The sequence below is a fragment of the Lepidochelys olivacea genome, assembly GCF_965140295.1.
Source record: "Lepidochelys olivacea isolate rLepOli2 genome assembly, chromosome: 3".
Classification (NCBI taxonomy): Eukaryota; Metazoa; Chordata; order Testudines; family Cheloniidae; genus Lepidochelys; species Lepidochelys olivacea.
In genome coordinates this window covers 152,224,823-152,243,922 of record NC_140413.1, presented here as the reverse complement: position 1 = coordinate 152,243,922, position 19,100 = coordinate 152,224,823, and the positions used below count along the sequence as shown (strand labels likewise).

Genomic DNA, 19,100 nt, shown 5'->3' with positions numbered 1-19,100 from the left:
TCCCCTTAGCCTGAGCCATTGCTACCCTATGGATGCATACATACAAGCATATCTAGCCCTGGGACTCTTTCCTTTCACGTTTGTTGACTTGATCTCCCTTCCCCTCTTGAAATGGGATGTAAGTAAAATCAAAGATGTGACTGTGGTGCCGATTGCCTGAGGATTAGTTGTCTTCTGCTATTTCACTCTGTTGCTGCTGAAAGAGGAATAGCAGTGTGAAGTTTCATCTGATTATAAATGCAAACCCTATGCTTCTGGACATTTTATTGTAATTGGCTAAATTGTTGGTGTTGCATGTACCTGTGATTAGATAGATAACTGATCCATAGTGTTTTCTATCTTTAAATTTACGTTCAAGTCTCTGGATATAGGCATGAAAAATGAGATCTCAGTTAAAATCTGAGGTACAGCAAGTAATGAAAAGAAACATGAGCAGGTTATGGGAATTCAGAGCTTTTTGGTGACGTGGGCGAGTAAATATTAACTGAGTCTGCTGTAAAGGAGCCAAATACTAAGTGCATATTATGTAGAAGGTAGTTGATCAGGAAAAGGATTTGCTGTTCACACCGGCGGTTTTCATCGGTAAAACTTTTGTCATTCGGGGTGTGTGTGTGTGTGTGTGTTTTAACACCCCTGAACAAAAAAAGTTTTGCCAATGAAGTTCCAGTGTCGACAAAGCCTAACGTATCTATGGTTATTCAGTGTTGGGGTCAGAGCAGGGGACAGAGCAAAGGGCTACTGACAGGGAACAGCAACTACTGGTTTAACCAATAGAGTATGCTCTCAAATGCAGGATTCAGTACTGACCACTGTTGCATATAGAGTAAATATGGTGCTGCCATGGTGAGAGTATAAAGAAAGCTGACTGTGCTGATTCTAGGCTTAAAGGATTCGGTTAGTCCGACCCTCTCTGACTAAAGAGAATTATTTCGTATTAGGACAAGATCATTGTTCCCACTGCGGGGTTTTAAAATGCCATGAAAGTGAGAAACTGGGAGAACTGTTTTGTTCAATGAGCGCAACATAAAACAAATTGCAAGTTAAGAGCCACTGAATCTAATGGGTAAATGTAAGAAAGGATGTGCAGAGATTATCTATGCAACTGCCACTGGCTTATGTGATCACATCTGCCCAGCATGACTTGGATAATGACTTGACTGGGTTTATGCAAAGAGATGAAATGCAGCTAATCTAAAGGGGGACCTAGTCTTTGGGCCAAGTGGTTTCTTGCTGTCCTTTATAGGCAGAAATAAAGTGCCTGTTGGGCAGGGTGAACTATTCTGGCTTGTAGCATCCCTGTAGTTACCTACCATATTCAGCTCTCCCACCTAGCTAATGCTCCGGAAATCTGTACGTCATAATGTACATCTCATTCTTCTGCCTTATCTGGGCAGATTAAAGTTTTGAATGCACTGACTTATCTTCAGATAATGCTGTGCTAGTTACAGCCATAACACGCCAATTAAAGAACTTACCTGGATGGGAGATGAGCCAGAAAATCACTGCAGGTGTCTAAACAAGGAGACTGTGTGTGAGACCAATGTCAATTTTTTTTCTCCCTTGTGAGGAGAGCTGTATTGTGGATTTTTTTCCCTAATGTATGTGCAATCAGACTTTCATAAAATAAAGTGTCCATTTGCTCCTGAATGGTATTCTGTGGTTGTACAGGCCCGCTGTGTTGCAAAATTGACTATATTTGTTTAACAAAGATGCATCTTATTGCTGTGGATGTGACAATAACTATGTTACATGTTTGGTTTGTTTAAAAAGAAGGAAGAAAAAAAAAAGCCACGGACCTTGTACAGGTTTATTTGCATAGACAAAATGTAAAAGTCTGTTGTTGTTTTTTAAAGTTTAAAAACTAGGGCTAAAGTGGCATGCCTTTTGTATATCTGGCTACAGTATGGCTCACTGCTGTTCACACAGGCAGGGCCCAACTGTTTAATAGTTGTAATTTAACATGGTCAGGTACTTTTAATTAATAGCGTAGACAAGCGCGGGGCGGGGGGGGGGGGTGTTTCTGTGGCCAAGCTTGCTTGTCATTCTACGGTTGTATTCTTCATCCAAGCCCCCACCACTCTCTTGCTCTTTTCTCAGAGGGCTGGGTGCATGCTCTCCTTTGTCCCCTTTTCACTGATCCAGAAGTCTTCTCCACAATACCATTTTTATTCAAATTTCTGACCACTGCACTAAGAGCAGGTCTGGCAACAGTTGAGACAGACCCGCCTTAAAGACCTGCTCTGAGCATAATCTGACAGCTTGAAAGTTGAAATGTAGGTGGCTTGTCTTCAGTGGCGCTCTCATCTTTGCTAGCACTGGAGCTGTGCTGATATTGCAGTAGCAGTAAATGTGAAGGGAAAATGCGGGTGTCGGCACAGCCAAAATATATGTGCATATGGTTTGGTTGTGTAAAAAGGCTGAGCCTTTCCAAACATTCTTGTTTTGCTCTCCGAGTTTTCTTTTCCCCTCCTTTCCATACTAGCAGAAAAGGAAGATGTCAGGAGAGAGATCCATCTATCCTTTTTTCTTTTTTTCTCACCCTTTTATCTTCCTGAAAACTAATTTGTCTTTTTAAAAATATGTATGTTTTTGTTCTTGTTTGCAATCATATCCTTATTTTGATGGACAATCTAAGTGGCACGTTAGCATGGATAACCTCCTGTATATGCAGCCTTGGGCAGAGGGGAGAAAGTTATTGGACTGGCACTTTGACCTTTGAGGTAAATCCTCAGTCAAGTCAGTCATTAATAGTTAACAGTTAAGATGTCACTGAAGGAAACCTGAGGCTGCATTGGAGCATTATTTTATCTTGGGGAAGTACCTTGGAAAGAGAGAGAACTTTGTCACCTTGATTATGTTGGAATGATCTTTTGCCTTCTAGTTCGTATTCCAGTTGATATCATTGAAAGATGTATTAGTTTCTTCCCTTTCTTGGATTCCATTTCTAGAATCCCTGTTTATGTTCAGTAATAACTCCAAGAGTCTAGGAAATTATATACTTGAGTGGGGAATGGCAAAGTTGGCGATGTCTTTGAGACAATCTATTTGAATTCAAAAAGATTTTAGCAGCCTAACAAACTTCTGTACAAAAAATGTATTTGCTGTTTAATGCTATTAGTGTCAGCTTGAATTATCTGCTGATGTCAAAAAGACATAATTGTTTCAAAAAAGTCAAGAAGTTGCACTCTGCTTAGAAAACTGCTACATATTTTTCCCTCTGCACCAAAATTAACTTATTTTTCATCTCCTGTGTTTTTATTTCGTGCTGGTATGATCAAACACATGGCATGCGATTCAAGGCTGCACGTTTTTCCTACAGAGGAACCTTAACCAAGTAATAGTTTTGATCCCTATCAATAGTAATAGTTTTGGTCCCTACCAAGAAACTTGTGCTGTTTAAGGGACATTACTTCTATACGAAGTGGGAGAGGGAAGAAAGGAATGTTTTATCTTCTGCTCCTACAGCTGGGTTGTATATGTTGAATGTGCCTTGTGGCACACAGGCTTATTACAGCCAAAAGGTACTAAGACAAGGATGAAAGCTGAGACCGTCAGGCAAGACTGCAGCTCATAGATAATTGCATGTCATTGTGGACAAGAGGGAGTTGTAGCTTTGGCAGGGGGGAAGTCTATTAATCTAAATTTTGAAGTGTTTATACAGTATTGAGAAGATTGTTGGCCCTGTGTCTGTCTTAGGACATTAATTGAATCATTGTGAAGGGCACTAAGCAAGGTGTGGGATTCTCTTCCATTCTAGCTGCCTTCTTCCTCTTGAGCTGTGTCTCCCTCACATGACTAAAACCACCCTTCCTTGCAGATAGTGCTCTTAACTGCTTTCACAGACTGGTAAACAGAGCTCCTTAGCTCAAGTTGAGGGTGCAGTAATGTGGTATGATATAATGGCCCAATGTCAATGAAGACTGAAATTTCAACATGTAGGATTTAGTGTGTATTTTGAGGTCAATTGTCTTGTGAGGAATTAAACTAATCCAGTATGTTTTGGAGAATGGGATGTAATTGGAGCGTGAATGGTATTAGACCAACATCTAGTGCAGTTTTAATATACATCTCCTTCTCCAGGTGATGGATGAAGTTCAGGCATCCATGCAGAGTTCCCCGTATCTGTCAGCTGCCTTGGACACGACTGATTTGTGAGGTTTTGAAGCTGTCTGCAGTCCCTAGCAAGAGTTGATGAAGTCCATTTTGGAATGGCTCCATTCATTTCCTCCCTCCCACCCCCGCCCCAAAAAAAGGAGAGATCAGAGGGTTGTGTAAGCAATTGTTCATCTGTTCCAAGAGTTTCCTCATTTTGGGATTTCACCGAGGTTTTGTCTACACAGAGAAAGCACACTTGTTGAACTGAAACTCATACCTTTGTATGTAGGTATGGACATTCGCTGATCTTGGTGCAAGAGGCAAGAGTAGCTTATTTCAGTTTATCTTAAACCTATTCCCAACTGACTTAAACTAAACAGAAAAGCCATTCTTGCATCAAAGAAGTGTCCACACACACAGTTTAACTACATCAGTTTAAACTGACACCTTAGTTTATACCAATGCAACTTTCTCATGTAGGCCTTAGTTTTCTCATTTCCTTCCTGCTCAACATGCATAGAAGGAGTGTATGGGCTGTCAGCTGGCATTCGACTCTGTATTTCTATTTTGTATGACCTGACTGGCTGCTGCAATTGAAAGACTTAGGCCATGTGTATAGTATGGGCTACAGCAGCTTAACTGTGGCACCATAACACAAATGCTTCCTACAATGACAGAACAGGTTTTTCTATCACTGTAGGAACTCCAGCCTCAGTAACTAGGTTAATGGAAGCATTCTTCCGTCAACCTTGCTGTGTCTATAACACCTGCCCCTTCTAGGGGCACTTGTGGCTTCAACAAATCTGCCTACAGCAGCACCCATCTTTATGGTTTCTATCAACTGATAAGAGTCCTCAGCAGGCCAGCCCTGTTTTCTACCTGCGCCTCTAGCTATAGCCTTTAGCCTACAACAAATATTGTACACAATCTTGCATGCTTGTCAGACTTCCCCAGTAGAGAGATCTGTAGTCCTATTCCTTCATCCAGACTCCAAAGCTTACTTCTTTTTATCTCTAAATGGGCTCCAATAGTGAAATGCATTTTAATTTTTTTTAATTGTGTTTCTCTACCACATACCCAATAAATTCACTTTGAGGACAATGTTGTTGCAGGAAGGGTAGTTGTATGTGTTAGGGCTCAAAATTAAATAACCTGGCTTTTATTATATTTATTTAATTAGTTCTGTGTGTTTATTCATGGGGTTTGGGGGTCTGTGCTAAGTACAGTATCTGATCCACATCTCACACACACACACACACACACCCTACGTACCGACTTGCATGGTATTGGCCAGTGTAAGGAGAACACACAGCATACAATGTATTGTCTCTGACCCTAGAAGAGATCATTTCTCTGTGCTTAGATTAGACTAGCCTACATTAAAAGTGCCTGGAGTGCAACTGGAGAAGTCCTAAATTGCATTTTGAATTGCAGAGTAAGGACTAACTAATCAGTTATGGATTTCTATTAAGGGCTTGTCTTCACTAGAATTTTGAATTAATTGAGATAATTGATTGCCAATTAAAAGGTAAAGAACAAACATTTATAGCCAGGATCAAATGTGTGGGGAGTACGCATGCCAGCTTTTACAAATGTGTTAACTACCTCGACTTAATTGCAATCAAAAGTTTAGTAAAGACCTATCCTAAGGCCATATCTACACTACCACTTTAGTTGGTATAATTTATGTTGCTCAGGGAGCATGAAAAAACACACCCCTGAGTGACATAAGTTACACCAACAGAAGTGCCGGTGTGGAGAGCACTGTGTCGACAGGAGAGCTCTCTCCCGTCGGCACAGAGTGGCTACACAAGTGATCTTACGGCAGTGCAGCTACACTGGTACAGCTATGCTCCTGTAAGCTCGCTAGTGTAGACAGAACAGAAGAGTGAACTGGGTAACCAACCGTTTCTAGTGAGGAAGGTTCAAGTATATATCACAACTGTGGTCAGATGCATTATTATTTATTTATTTAAAACCTTGTAAACTTCTATACACATTATCTGTGGCCACTGTGCTTAGGTGTTGTTTCTAGTGCAACCTCCCTGTGATTCAGTTTGGGAAACGCTGGTCTAGGCTAAAATACCTCCAAAGATCATCCCCACAAATATGAGGATTCTTCATGAGCCTTCAGTGCCCTCTAGGCCTGAGCTGATGATTTGCTAGCTCTGAAAAACAAAAATATTGACCCTTCCCACCGCAAAATGTTATAAAAAAAAAACAAACATTTAGCATTCAAATGAGCTCAGTTAATACAAAGACATGTTATGAGAAAGAAAGCTGAATGAGAAGCAGGGCTGATTCAAGAAACTAGAGGCCGGATAGCATGAAATAACTTGGAAAAGTTAAGCAAAGGAAAACAAACCAAAAGGAGCCCAGTTTTGTGCTGGCTCATCAGCCTTTGCCAGGGACAGCAGGTGAACTAGCACTTGCCTGTGCTTTTTTGTTTTTGCATTTGTGTCGCTTGGCCAGAGGATTCCATTAGGCCCTGTTCATGTCCAAGCTATTCTAGGCCTTGTAACAATGTTTGAAAGTTTTAAAATTTGATTGACTGTTTTGCAGAATATGTCCCCACTAAACCATATTCAGTAGCTGTGCTAGACACCAGCTGACTACTACTTCACCAATATAATGTGGGAGTTAGCGCATGAGCTGTGTGGAGTCATGTAACTCTAGCTATAGCTTATTCCCAAGTAAACCTGTTTAAACACTGCTACAGTTTTGCAAAACTCTACTTGTGGGGAGAAAAGTTTTAATAGGCAAGAACATTTTCATTAATGAATTGGGGAAATCTGAGGAACTGTCCCAGATTGAGGTGTCATTAGAGGAGATTTTGGAATAAATTGATAAATTTAACAGTAATAAGTCACCAGGACCAGGTGGTATTGATAAATTTAACAGTAATAAGTCACCAGGACCATCTGAAGGAACTCAAATGTGAAAATGCAGAACTACTAACTGTGGTATGTAACCTGTCATTTAAAACAGATTTTGTACTAGATGACTGGAGGATAGCTAATGTGATGTCAATTATCAAAAAAGGCTCCAGAGGCAATCCCAGTAATTACAGTCCAGTACACCTAACTTCATTACCAGGCAAATTGGTTGAAACTATAGTAAAGAACAGACTTATCAGACACGTAGATGAACACGATTTGTTGGGAAAGAGTCAATATGGTTTTTGTAAAGGGAAATCGTGCCTCACCAATCTACTAGAATTTGTTGAGGGGTCAACAATCATGTGCACAAGGATAATCAAGTGGATATAGTGTACTTAGTTTTTCAGAAAGCATTTGGCAAGGTCCCTCACCAAAGGCTCTTAAGCAAAGTAAGCTGTCATGGGATAAGAGAGAAGGTCCTCTCGTGGATCAGTAACTGGTTAAAAGACAGGAAACAAAGGTTCGGAATAAATGATCAGTTTTCAAAATGGGGAGAGAGAAATAGTGGTGTCCCCCAGTGCAAAGTAATGCACGTTGGAAAACATAATCCCAACTATACATATAAAATGATGGGGTCTAAATTAACTGTTACCACTCAAGAAAGATCTTGGAGTCATTGTAAATAGTTCTCTGAAAATATCCACTCAATGTGCAGCAGCAGTCAAAAAAGCGAACAGAATGTTAGGAATTAGTAAAGGGATAGATAATAATACAGAAAATATTACATTCCCTCTATATAAATCCATGGCATGCCCGCACCTTGAATACTGTGTGCAGTTCTGGTCGTCCCATCTCAAAAAAGATATATTGGAATTGGAGAAGGTACAGAAAAGGGCAACAAAAATGATTAGGGGTAAAGAACAGCTTCCATCTGAGGAAAGATTAATAAGACTAGGACTCTTCAACTTGGAAAAGGGATGACTGAGGGGGGATAGGATAGAGGTCTTAAAAAAACATGACTGGTGTAGAGAAAGTGAATAAGGAAGTGTTATTTACTCTGCATAACAGAAGAACTATGGGTCACCCAATGAAATTAATAGGCAGGAGGCTTAAACAAAAAGAAGTATTTCTTCACACACAACACAGTCAACCTGTGAAACTCTTTGCCAGAGAATGTTGTGATTATAACAGGGCTCAAAAAAGAACTAGATAAGTTCATGGAGGATAGATCTATCAATGGCTATTAGCCAGGATGGGCAGGGATGCAAAACCATGCTCTGAAGTGTCCTAGCCTCTGTTTTCCAGAAGATGGGATTGAGCGACAGGGGATGGATCACTTGATGATTGCCTGTTCTGTTTATTCCCTCTGAAACACCTGGCATTGGCCACTGTCGGAAGACAGGATACTAGACTAGATGGACCATTGGTCTGACCCACTATGGCCATTCATATGGTTGGTTGTATCTCCTTCTCTCTCCCTTCCCACAGTCTTAGCAAGGATGGGAGAGTAAACTTTGTGCCTGGTGTCCAGTAAAATTTCATTACCATTTTTCAAGGTTGAACTAAGGGGAAGACTTGATGAATATAACTTTCTACTTCAAGCTTCATGTTGGGCATTACATCCAGATGATTTTATATATAAATTGTTTCCTTGTAGGTGGTGTCAGATGCTGCTGGGCAAGGGGTTGCAATCACTGGGAACAAAACCTTCAACAACTGGAATTGGCCTAATGCTGTCATCTTTGCTGCTACAGTAATCACAACAATCGGTGGGTATTTAGCATGTAAAGTCTCCTGGCCTTTAAGTCCAGTGGACTGGTACCATCTCTTGTCCAACTGGCTGTCCACTGAAAGGAAGATAAAGGCTTATAGGAAGTTATACAAATCAATAAAAACCTTAGAAAATTTATCTTTTAGGCACATTTGGTGAGGTGATGACAGTTTTTTTTCAATTTCTGTGTCCACAGCACTCAAATCCTTGAACTACATAATAGAAATGTTTCCCTTGCTGAGTAGATACAATCCTGTGTGCTGAAACGGTGGGATTAATGTATTCTTAGTTCCAATCAAGTTTTACACTTGCAAGTCTATGTGATATAAATTTAGCGTAGAGTGTTGCCTTTAACTTAAAGGAATATTCTTGGAGCTTGGCACATCCACACATGCATGAGATTTTGTGAAACTCTCCTATCCTGTACCGTCCCACACACTCCCAAACAAGCTGTTGATAAACGCATTGCCATTAGTGAAAGAGACAGATCTGAAGACCTTCCTGTGTCTCTCTTGTATTTCTTGGAGAAAGCTGGGCAGAATTGATGCGCTCTCCTTAATCTCACTGCTGATTTGTTCATGTGGAACCCTATTGCACCGTACGGCTTATTCCTCATCTCGGCTATGCAGACAGACTGTGCTGCAGAACTTGCAAAATCAGCTGCTGCTCTCTTGCAAAAATCTGCCTTTGCTTTTACAGAAGGTCTTTGCTGATATGTCCAGAGAGCTCTGCAAGATGCAGGAAAACATCAGGGACACTGTTTGTTGTTTGTTCTTACAAGGAACACGCAGTGTTTGCTCATACAAATTGACCAGTGGAGATGGAAACCTTACTGTGAAACCAAATACAGCACCATGTTCTGCTTGTTACTATTATTAAAAACCTTTTGAAAAAAGCCTTACTTCATTGTTCTTTAAACCAGTTTTTGCGTTCTTGAACTTTTTACTGGAAGTTAAGAAAATTCTAGCAGAGGGTTAGAAATGGGACTAGTTGTCCTTACTGGGGCTGTGCTCAGAATATTTGCTAAACTCTGTTGCCATCAGAGGGCCAAAGCCCTGACCCAGGCACCGTGTTCTATCACAACCTTTCCTCCACCTCTTCACTACCAGGCTTCCTTTATCTGCAGAAATACCAGGGCAAGGCTTAGATGTTCATAATGGATCTCATAAACGACATGTCTTATCTGGGGCGTCTTACCTGAGGCTTCTCGTACAGCAGATGTCAGGGAACAACTCCCTATATATATGCTGCACTGCCTTGAATTGGCATCTGTGTAAATGGTCTTTTATCTCTTTCAGGCTATGGAAATGTTGCTCCTAAGACACCCGCTGGACGTGTCTTCTGCATATTTTATGGGCTCTTTGGAGTTCCTCTCTGCTTGACATGGATCAGTGCTTTGGGGAAGTTTTTCGGTGGACGTGCCAAGAGGCTGGGCCAGTTCCTAACAAAGCGAGGAGTAAGCCTGGTATGGATTTCTGTTTCTTTTTCCTCCTACAGGGTGTGGTTGGTGTGTGACTTGAACTTCTAGTTCTTCGGCTATCTGCTAATCTGGGTAGTGTACTTGGCTCTTAAGGACCATATTCTCCAATAGGATTACATGGATTGAATGGAGAAAACTCAGCCCTGTTTGTAAGCTCTCTGACGCAGGATCCATGACCACTAGAGTTTGTACAGCATGGAGCACAATGGGGCCCTGATTGGGCCTCTGGGTTATATGGTAATTTCAAACATTTGATAATATTGTAGTGAATATGGAGACATTTACAAAACAGTGTTACAAAAATGTGTATAATCGGTGTATATAACTGACTGTTAATGCAGTAAAACCAAGCAGGTACAGTAAACTATTGAGGGTGAAATAAATGTATGTACGCAGGCAGGTAAATGGGTTTTGTGCAGGAGTTGGTGGAGAATGGGAAGGAAAGTGCTAAAATTCTCTCCGCCTGCCATGAATTTCAGTATGTATGGTGATCACTCTTGTGGCTTCTCCAGCCACAGCATCCCATCTCTCCAGCACAGAGCTTAAGTGCTGTGGGGGCCAAGTTCTGCCTCTCTGCATCAGAATGAGTTGTGCCTATAGAGATTTAACAGGCTGATGTCCATTACAGGGCTGCTGTTCTCTCAAAGGTGTTAGTGGTGTCACCTACACCTTAGTGCAACTTGTGTAGTTCCCAAAACCCTTTGATAGAACTGAAGCCTAGGAATTCAGAATACTGTATGTTTAATTCATATAACATGCCCTGGCTCTCCTTTTTCTCTTGAACCCTCCAGTGCTATCTCCTGTCAACCCCATAGTGCTCCTTCACTGATCACTTGCTCCTCTTCTGTCAGCTGTGCCCCTACCTCCACCGGCCTTTTGCAACCCCCTGCCTTACTAGCAGAGCACTCCTTATCTTTTGCTCCAGCAGCCACTGTGCAGGGTTGGTGATATGCTCATGGACTGCAGTATTCGGGCTAACATTGATGGACACTGTAAAATGCGCTGGGGTGGAAGAAAACTTGACTTGTGTGTCTGAATTATTTTTTTTTCTTCATCCTTCACAGCGAATGGCACAAATTACATGCACAGCAATTTTCATTGTCTGGGGAGTCTTAGTCCATCTGGTCATTCCTCCCTTTGTCTTTATGGTGACTGAAGGCTGGGACTACATTGAAGGTCTCTATTTCTCATTCATCACAATCACCACCATAGGATTTGGAGACTTTGTTGCTGGTCAGTTAATTCCCTATTTTATTATTTGTATATTGCCTGAGGTGTGTCTGTCTTCAGTGTAAATGTCAATAGTCTCGGGGGGGGGGGGGGGGGGGGGGGGGAGGGAGTACAACTTCCTGAGATCTGGGTGCGTCTGGAGGCTTTTGCATTACTGAAGCTTTTATTAAAGATCAGCACTACTCCACGAGACTCTGGAGCTAGCCCTGCAACTTCTCAAAATGGCACTTCCTAGACCCTGAGCTCAGTGCTCCGCAGAGGTTGGGCGTGGGGGTAAGGAGAGTTGTCTCGGCATTGTGAAGTGGGAGACACTGCTCCATTACTGCCCTTACTTCCACTGGTCCTAGCAAGCACAGGATTTTGCTAAGTGTCTCATCATGTGGGGAGTGACCCAGAGGGCTTGTGATCGAACCCCATCAGTGGAAAAAGTCTTGGGTTAGGCCAAAGAGCTAGGAAACCATGGAGCCCTTAACTTTTAGGTCACGGTCCCTCACACACACACCCTTTTAGAGCAATCAAAACTTTTTAGAAACAAGCCTCATAGCATCACTGGGGCAAGCATTGTCCCTTTTTCTCAAATGAGAGAAAATGAGGCAGAGTTGTTGAGGCCTAATCTTTGAGGAGTGACCTTTAATCTTGGGTGCCCAACTTCAGCCACCTAGGCTCTGCTTTGGTGAGTTTGTATTTGCTCTCCAGAAGTGCCAAGCGCTCATAACTTAACTAAAGTCAGTGACAGCTCTGGGTGACCAGCACCTCTGAATATTGAGCCCAAGATATCTAGAGTTCAGTGCCCTAAATTAGATGGCACTCCTGAAAATTTGGGCATAGCTTGTCCAAAACCATCCAGGAGAGTTTGAAACAGAATCTAGAATCTTGATTACTGACTTCTGCTTTAGATAACTAGATTGTCCTTTCTCCCTAACCCATTTTTAAAGAAAGATCATTCATATGCAGTAGCTCATTCTAGGAGAGTTTAAATGCAAACCTCCACATGTTTTCTGTTTCAGCTTTGCTCTTGGAAGACAGGTGTGAAAATGGTGGTCTGAAAACTCTTGAAGATTCTTCATTGGATTTCAAGTTATATCCAGACTAAAGCTTCTTTAAACTTTGTATACTCTTGTTATATAACCTTTCTTGTTTTGAATTCTTTATAGGTGTAAACCCGGACGTGAATTACCATGCCCTTTACAGATATTTTGTGGAGTTCTGGATCTACCTGGGCCTAGCTTGGCTTTCACTCTTTGTCAATTGGAAGGTCAGCATGTTTGTGGAAGTCCACAAAGCAATCAAGAAACGGAGGAAAAAAAGGAAAGAGTCCTTTGAAAATCACTCTCCCTCTAAAAAAGCCCTTCAGATGGGCAACTCCAAGGATGTGAACATCTTCAGCTTCCTTTCCAAGAAGGAAGAGACCTACAATGATCTCATCAAGCAGATTGGGAAGAAGGCTCTGAAGACAAGCAATGACAAAATGATTAAAGCAGAAAATGCTAAACCAAATATCCAGAATGCCCACAAGGATGCCCTGGTGACATACACAAAGAGCAAATCATTCGATTATGACAAGGTTTCCCTAGGACTCAAAAACTGTCACATCATGAGGCACGTAAATGACAAATGCACTGGAGACAGCCCCTTTGAGGGCACCATATTTGTAAACCAGCTGGACCGGATCAGCGAGGAAGAAGGGGAAGCTTGGGACTCCAGGGATTACCGACCCTTAATCTTTGAGAGTGCCAATATAAATTTTGCAAATGAGGAAGAAGACAATGAGGAAGATCTTTCAGATGATGAGGAAACTTCAAAGTCCTCCATGGATGACAATCTTGAAGAGGATCCAGAGACTCCCAAAAAACTGGTGAAGTTCCCATCCTCTGACGAATCTACCTTTGCCAGTAAAGAGTCGGAGATTTCTGTGCCTTATAAACAACTGATGAATGTGTACAACACAGTAAACAATGTAACGGCTACAACGTGATGCAACATGCATTTTGGCAACGTTTTTTTAAAGGTGGTTAATACTGTCATTCAAAATTTATGCAGGAGGAAGGCAGATTCATTACTAGCACCTCCTGTTTCTAACACCCAAACCAAAAACCTCCTATGTCTTAACGTCATCAACAGTTGTTTGTTTTTTGGAGTCCAATCAGCTTTGCTTGTCTATGTTAGAACAGTTGCAAGATGACAATTTAAAGCTTGAGGTATCTTACTTCCTCTTGGGACTCTGTAGTTCTTGAAGAAAGCAGGAGGAAATGACTAAAGTTGTTACACTGGACCTATTTTTTTTATTATGCTTTTCATGGGAGAATTCATTTGGGTGTAAAACTGTACAGTTGCAGACAAACTGGTTTAGGCATATAGAACATGTTAGATTACTGCACTAGCCTCTCACCTCTAGAAAGCTGGATTCAAGTTCTGCGTAGCTCACAAGTGAAAATAAGTTTGGGGTCTTATCCTAGCCACACATCACCAACTTGCTACCACTAGATGTGGCATAACCGGTAGTCTATCTCCAAGAGAAGCTTGGGACTGGAATAACAGGATGTACTTAAGGTCAGAGTTGAGGTGCATTGGCAGAGGTGAGTAAAGAAGCTTCAGAGCTACCATGATGTTTCTCTGGGTTATGCCAGTGCTGTTAGTAAATGGTGAACAGTGAATTTATGAACAAAAATATTAAACTAAAAAACACCGAAGGAACTGGCTTAAAGAGAGCCTGCTTAGCAAACAAGAACCTGCCTGGAATGAAATCATCTTTAGGGGCATGAAAAGCACTTGTGGCTAAAGTTCACTGTGTCCAGCAGCCAAGAACTGTGCAAGAAGGAGGTGGGAGGGAAGCCACCTTGATCAAAGTAAAGAGGAGCACAAAGGATATGACAGACTTTTTACATGGAAAGTGTCCTTCCACTGTCTGTATTCTAGAGAAAATACTTGAATACACTTTGTCTGTACAGATGAAGTTTTAGTTAAACTGTCCTTTTGAGTAAAATCACCTTTTGAGTAGCAAATCCTGTCTGAATGTTGCAATGCCTGTCAAAGGGACCTGAAGAACTGCTACAGAAACCTGTACAGTATGATCACTATCTCTGTTTCAGAAACTCTTGCTGTACCTCCCCAACTTGGTACTTCAGATTAGACTTGAAGTTGAGATGGTCTTAAAAACAGTCACATTTTGACTATGGTATTTTTAAAAGCATAACCCACTTGGGTATTCAATGGTTGTTCTGCCCCACTTCCAAGAAGGTTGTGTAATGGTAGACCTTGGGTAAAATTTTCAGAAGTGCCAGTGACTTAGGGATTGTTTACTCAGAGGATTAGTGCGTAACAGATGAGAATGTGAATCAGCAGTGTACTAGTTTGCTGTATGCTAACTGGCCATGTGGACCCGTTACCATGCACTAAAATCTCTTTAGTGTGCTTTGACATATTCCCATATGAAAGCGTATTGTGGAACTTTTAGTGTGTTGTAGCAGGGTCCACTTGACCAGTTAGTGTGCACCAAGCGGGTGCACTGTAGATTTATACCCTGGCTTGCTGCATGCTAATTCTGTGTAGACAAGCCCTTAGTCCCTTTTTTCCAAAAGTGACTCAGGCTCCTAAGTCACTTGAGCACATCTGAAATTTTTACCTCTTGCCTCTAATTAGAGCTTTTGGTTGATTGTGGGGTATGTGGGCTGTTTTTTTAAAATGTTAACCCCAGATGTTTTGAGTAAAAAAGAAAACGGTAATATGTTTTTCTTTCCTTTTTTTAAAAAAGAGATCCACACATACACCATGTAAAACTCTTTCAAATGAGGCTCTTGATTACATGTTGGCAAGAGGTGCTGCTACTCTGGATACTGGGACACTGCAGAGGAGGGTGTGCTGTGGGAGGGGAAAGGACAGTGTCCCAGTATCCAAAGTATTTTAGAACAGATAATTGTCAAGACCTTTGGACTTAAAATGGCAAGTTTTTGTTTTATAATATCTAAATCATTCCAAGATGCCCTAGAAATTTTGAAAGTTCAGAGAACAGTTAAAACTGCAATATATGGATTTGGGAAGGAGAGACATAAATATTGCTGCCTCTAGAACTCGGTGAGAAGGATTGTATGGAATTTTGTAACCCTAACCTTGAAGGACTAAATTTACTAATAACTGTAAATATTCATTGCTGCTTGAATCATGGGAGTCTCCTTCCACATTAGGAGGAGAAACTGTGGGAACCCAGCACTCCAGTTAGATATCATGTTGACAAGAAGTTCTGAAGCCACCTACTGTAAAACAAGGAACGTCTGTATTGGTTGCTCTTTGGATAATTGTATTATGTTCATGAAGGTGTGTAACCTAATTGTAACAAGAGCAAGATCCTGCTCTGTTAAAAATGTTGGAAAAATGTGAAATTAACTTAATTGGTTTCAGCAGTTATTCCACCTTCACAATATTATAGCTGAAGAGAGAATCTAACTCAAGGTGTAATTTCATACTTTTACTGGTTTTTGGAGTCTTGATGACTAGATGATCAGATTTGCAACAGTTGCAAAAGAGTGTCTGTACTAGGAAGGTTTTGATGAGTTCTAATAGGTTTTCTTTTCACAGCCTTTCATTATGACTCCAAGCCCCTCAGGTATGCATCCTTGTGTAGAGGGTTTTGGATGATAACTGTATCTTGATGCCACTGTGTTGTTGTTATTGTTTGTTGTTTTCAACCGTAAGAAATGGGAGGCAGGGCTCCGTTTATAGAGGTGTGACTTTTACTGTGGCAGGTCTAATATTCTCATTAAAGAAATGCATATCACTTAAAAGAAAAAGAAAAAAAAAAACCCCACCACTCCAAAAAACTCTTCTTGTTCTCCAGCTTGTCTTCCATTGTTGACACAAAGAGCAAAGTTTTAGTGACAGTTAACTACGGGGTTAGGGTTGGGGAGAAAGGCACACTGAAAAAGATGGAGGAAGCAAGTCCATCTTGGTATTCCGTGTTAAGCAGAGAAGAGGAGCAGCTGAAGTGTGGTCCATGGAGCTTTAGAATGTGGCTTCTCTTTAATATAGAAATTACATGACCCAGACACTTCTCTTGGCTGCTCTGACTGAGATGGAATGTTGCACAATCTCCATATCAAACTGCAGCTATGTCTTTAAAGGTGTGGAGGGATGTGATCTGTTCCATGTTATCAAGTTAGGTGCAGCTCTCTGCCTTCTGCCAAGCTGCTGACATGGCCCTCATTTGGACTTTCCCAACATAGTATATAAAAGCCTACATTATAAACACCATGGATTTTCAGGTGCTGATTAACTTTCCATGGAACTAAGTACAGAATTCTTTTTTGGAGACATAAACACACCTCACTCAAGACAACCCATTCATGTGCCTTACTGTAACACTACTGGGCAAAATTCGCCTCTTTGCAGTGGGCCAGCACAAGGGCTATGCACCAATTAAATCCTGCTTTGCACCTGAAGATTAATTGGGATTTAATTGGTACATTGCAGAGGGCCAGCACAAAAGCGAAGAGGTGATTTCCCTCCACCCCCAAGTATTTTTCAGATCTGGTGCCATCTCAGAATTGCTTGAGTTCTAAGCCAGCCAGCCCTCTTTGTCCACCTGTCTTCCACGTTTTAAGAAAAACAACATCCTGGGGCCTTAACTAGCATTGTCTTCTTGCCCTTTGATTCTCATGTAGCGAACCAGAAGCGTGTTCAGTGTTTTAGCTCTTCAACATAAAAGTGCCTATAGCTAGTTTCAATTCCCAGATGCTGCTTGGGGAAAATTCTGTATAATGTGAAGTAGTTCAAGGAAACGTAACTTTACTGTTTGCCACCATTTAGAATTTCACTGGGGTTTGTGAACTGAGGTTGTGGTTTGTTCTTCAGTAATTTCAGTTTTATAGGTGGGATTATGTGGTCAGTGGCTAACTTTAATAAAAAACCAAATTTATGGTAGATATAGACTTAGGGAGGGGGGGATATCCTTCCAGCTGACTAATGGCTGCTAACCTATTTCCAGCCACCTCTGGGCCATTATATCTGAGCATGGTTTCCCCTTTCATGCCTGATTTCCATTTGCCAAGATGATCCAATGCTGTCAAAGGCATTGGCAGTAGCAGCCAGGTCTTTGTTATGTTTAAAATTTTGTTCCTACATCCAAATTAAAAAGACAAGGCAGCCTCATCTTCCACTTAGCTCTCCCCTCTGTCTCACGCCAATTAGACTGGTTTGAGGGTGACTAAATGGACTTCAGTGGGGTGTGTGTTTTGTGGCAGGCAGACTAACAAATCTGATACATTGGTACGAAACTGCTGAGTAATAGACAATAAGAGCCATGTTCTTCCAGTGCTGGGGGCTTACGTGAATCCATTGCTGCCAATGGACGCCACAAAACTTAATGGACACCATAAAACCAAAACAAGTGCTTACTGACAAACACCTTGTCATCCTGCATAAGATGTGATTTTTTTTTCCTCTATTTGATTTGAGTGGTACAGATAAAAAAATATATCAACATTCTCAGTAAAATAGGAACAAAAAAGTAATACAGAAGCCTGTTGACCTTAATAGGAGCCTGAGAGCTCTATCTTTTCTATACTCTTCTTGCTTTCTAGGCTTCAGTCTATTGATTGTGATGCATTTAACTTATATATATATATATATATATAAAAAAATATATATATATATATATAAGAAAGAGTCCCTAATTTTTAAAGTCTATACAGTCCTGGTGATCTCATTTCTGTCACTCCGTCACATGAACAAATAAATCATCTGTTTGTTCTTTGTTTGTTTGGTGATGGTCACTGGAATCACAATGTATGTAAATATTGGATAACTCTGTGTCAAATGTAATTTATTTTAATATTTTGCAATAAAACGTGAATTGTACAAGTTGTTTTCTTCAGACATAATTGGGGGAAGTAGAGAGGTCATCAAGGAACTGAGTCTTATTTCTATGATACCAAGACATTTGTATTGCAGTTCACAGACAAGGTTGGTCTTGTTCCAAAAAGCTACAACCCTGATACAGCAAGTTGTAAGTTAACACACTGTACTTTGAGGGAGCAAAGTCTGTCAAAAGGACAGGCATGTTGGAACAGAGGTCAGCATTTGGAAGGCTAGCCAAAAGGTCATATGGATATGCTTGTGTACCCACAACCATTCTCCAAATCCTTCACTCCACAATGTCTGAATGGGAGGTAGATGACAAAAAAAATTGTATTAAAACTGTAGGAACAATCCTCCAGTGGCCATTGAATGGGCTAGAAGACCTAACCGGCATTTTTCTGTCTCCAGCAGTTTAATGTACTGAGCACCAGCAGCTCCCAGAGAAATCAGTGGGAGATGGGGTGACCAACACTTGAGAAAAATCAGGCCACTTACTGCACATGCCTAACTTTAGGCACCCAAGTCTGAATGTGGCCTAATAGGTATATGTATGATATGTACATAGCCAATTTGACTCTCCAGCTATTTAGCATCTAGCAGTTGATGGCAGGAAGTGCCAGACTGGGACACTGTTCAGTACTGACTCGTGAGGATAAGTTTTACCTTTTCGGATCTCAGACACAACTGCCTGTAACACCGGTGATTTCCTTTGAGTGCTCTCCCCAAAAGGCCCTAACCAGCCTTGAGCCTGAAAGTTTGGGGATGTGCTCCTGCCAGTTTTTATGTGGTGGCATCC

General features: G+C 41.2%; 1 protein-coding gene across 2 annotated transcripts in view; it reads left to right on the top strand.

Annotated features, from left to right (window-relative positions):
- Window positions 1–18,046, top strand: part of KCNK5 (potassium two pore domain channel subfamily K member 5) — a 63,517-nt gene extending 45,471 nt beyond the window's left edge. For both annotated transcript variants that reach the window (XM_084623971.1, XM_084623972.1), the window contains 4 exons: window positions 8,632–8,743; window positions 10,044–10,210; window positions 11,290–11,458; window positions 12,610–18,046. In XM_084623971.1, coding sequence (XP_084480097.1) covers window positions 8,632–8,743; window positions 10,044–10,210; window positions 11,290–11,458; window positions 12,610–13,430 — 1,269 coding nt within the window. In that variant the 3' untranslated portion in view covers window positions 13,431–18,046. The remainder of the gene's footprint in view (window positions 1–8,631; window positions 8,744–10,043; window positions 10,211–11,289; window positions 11,459–12,609) is intronic.
- Window positions 18,047–19,100: the final 1,054 nt, after the last annotated feature.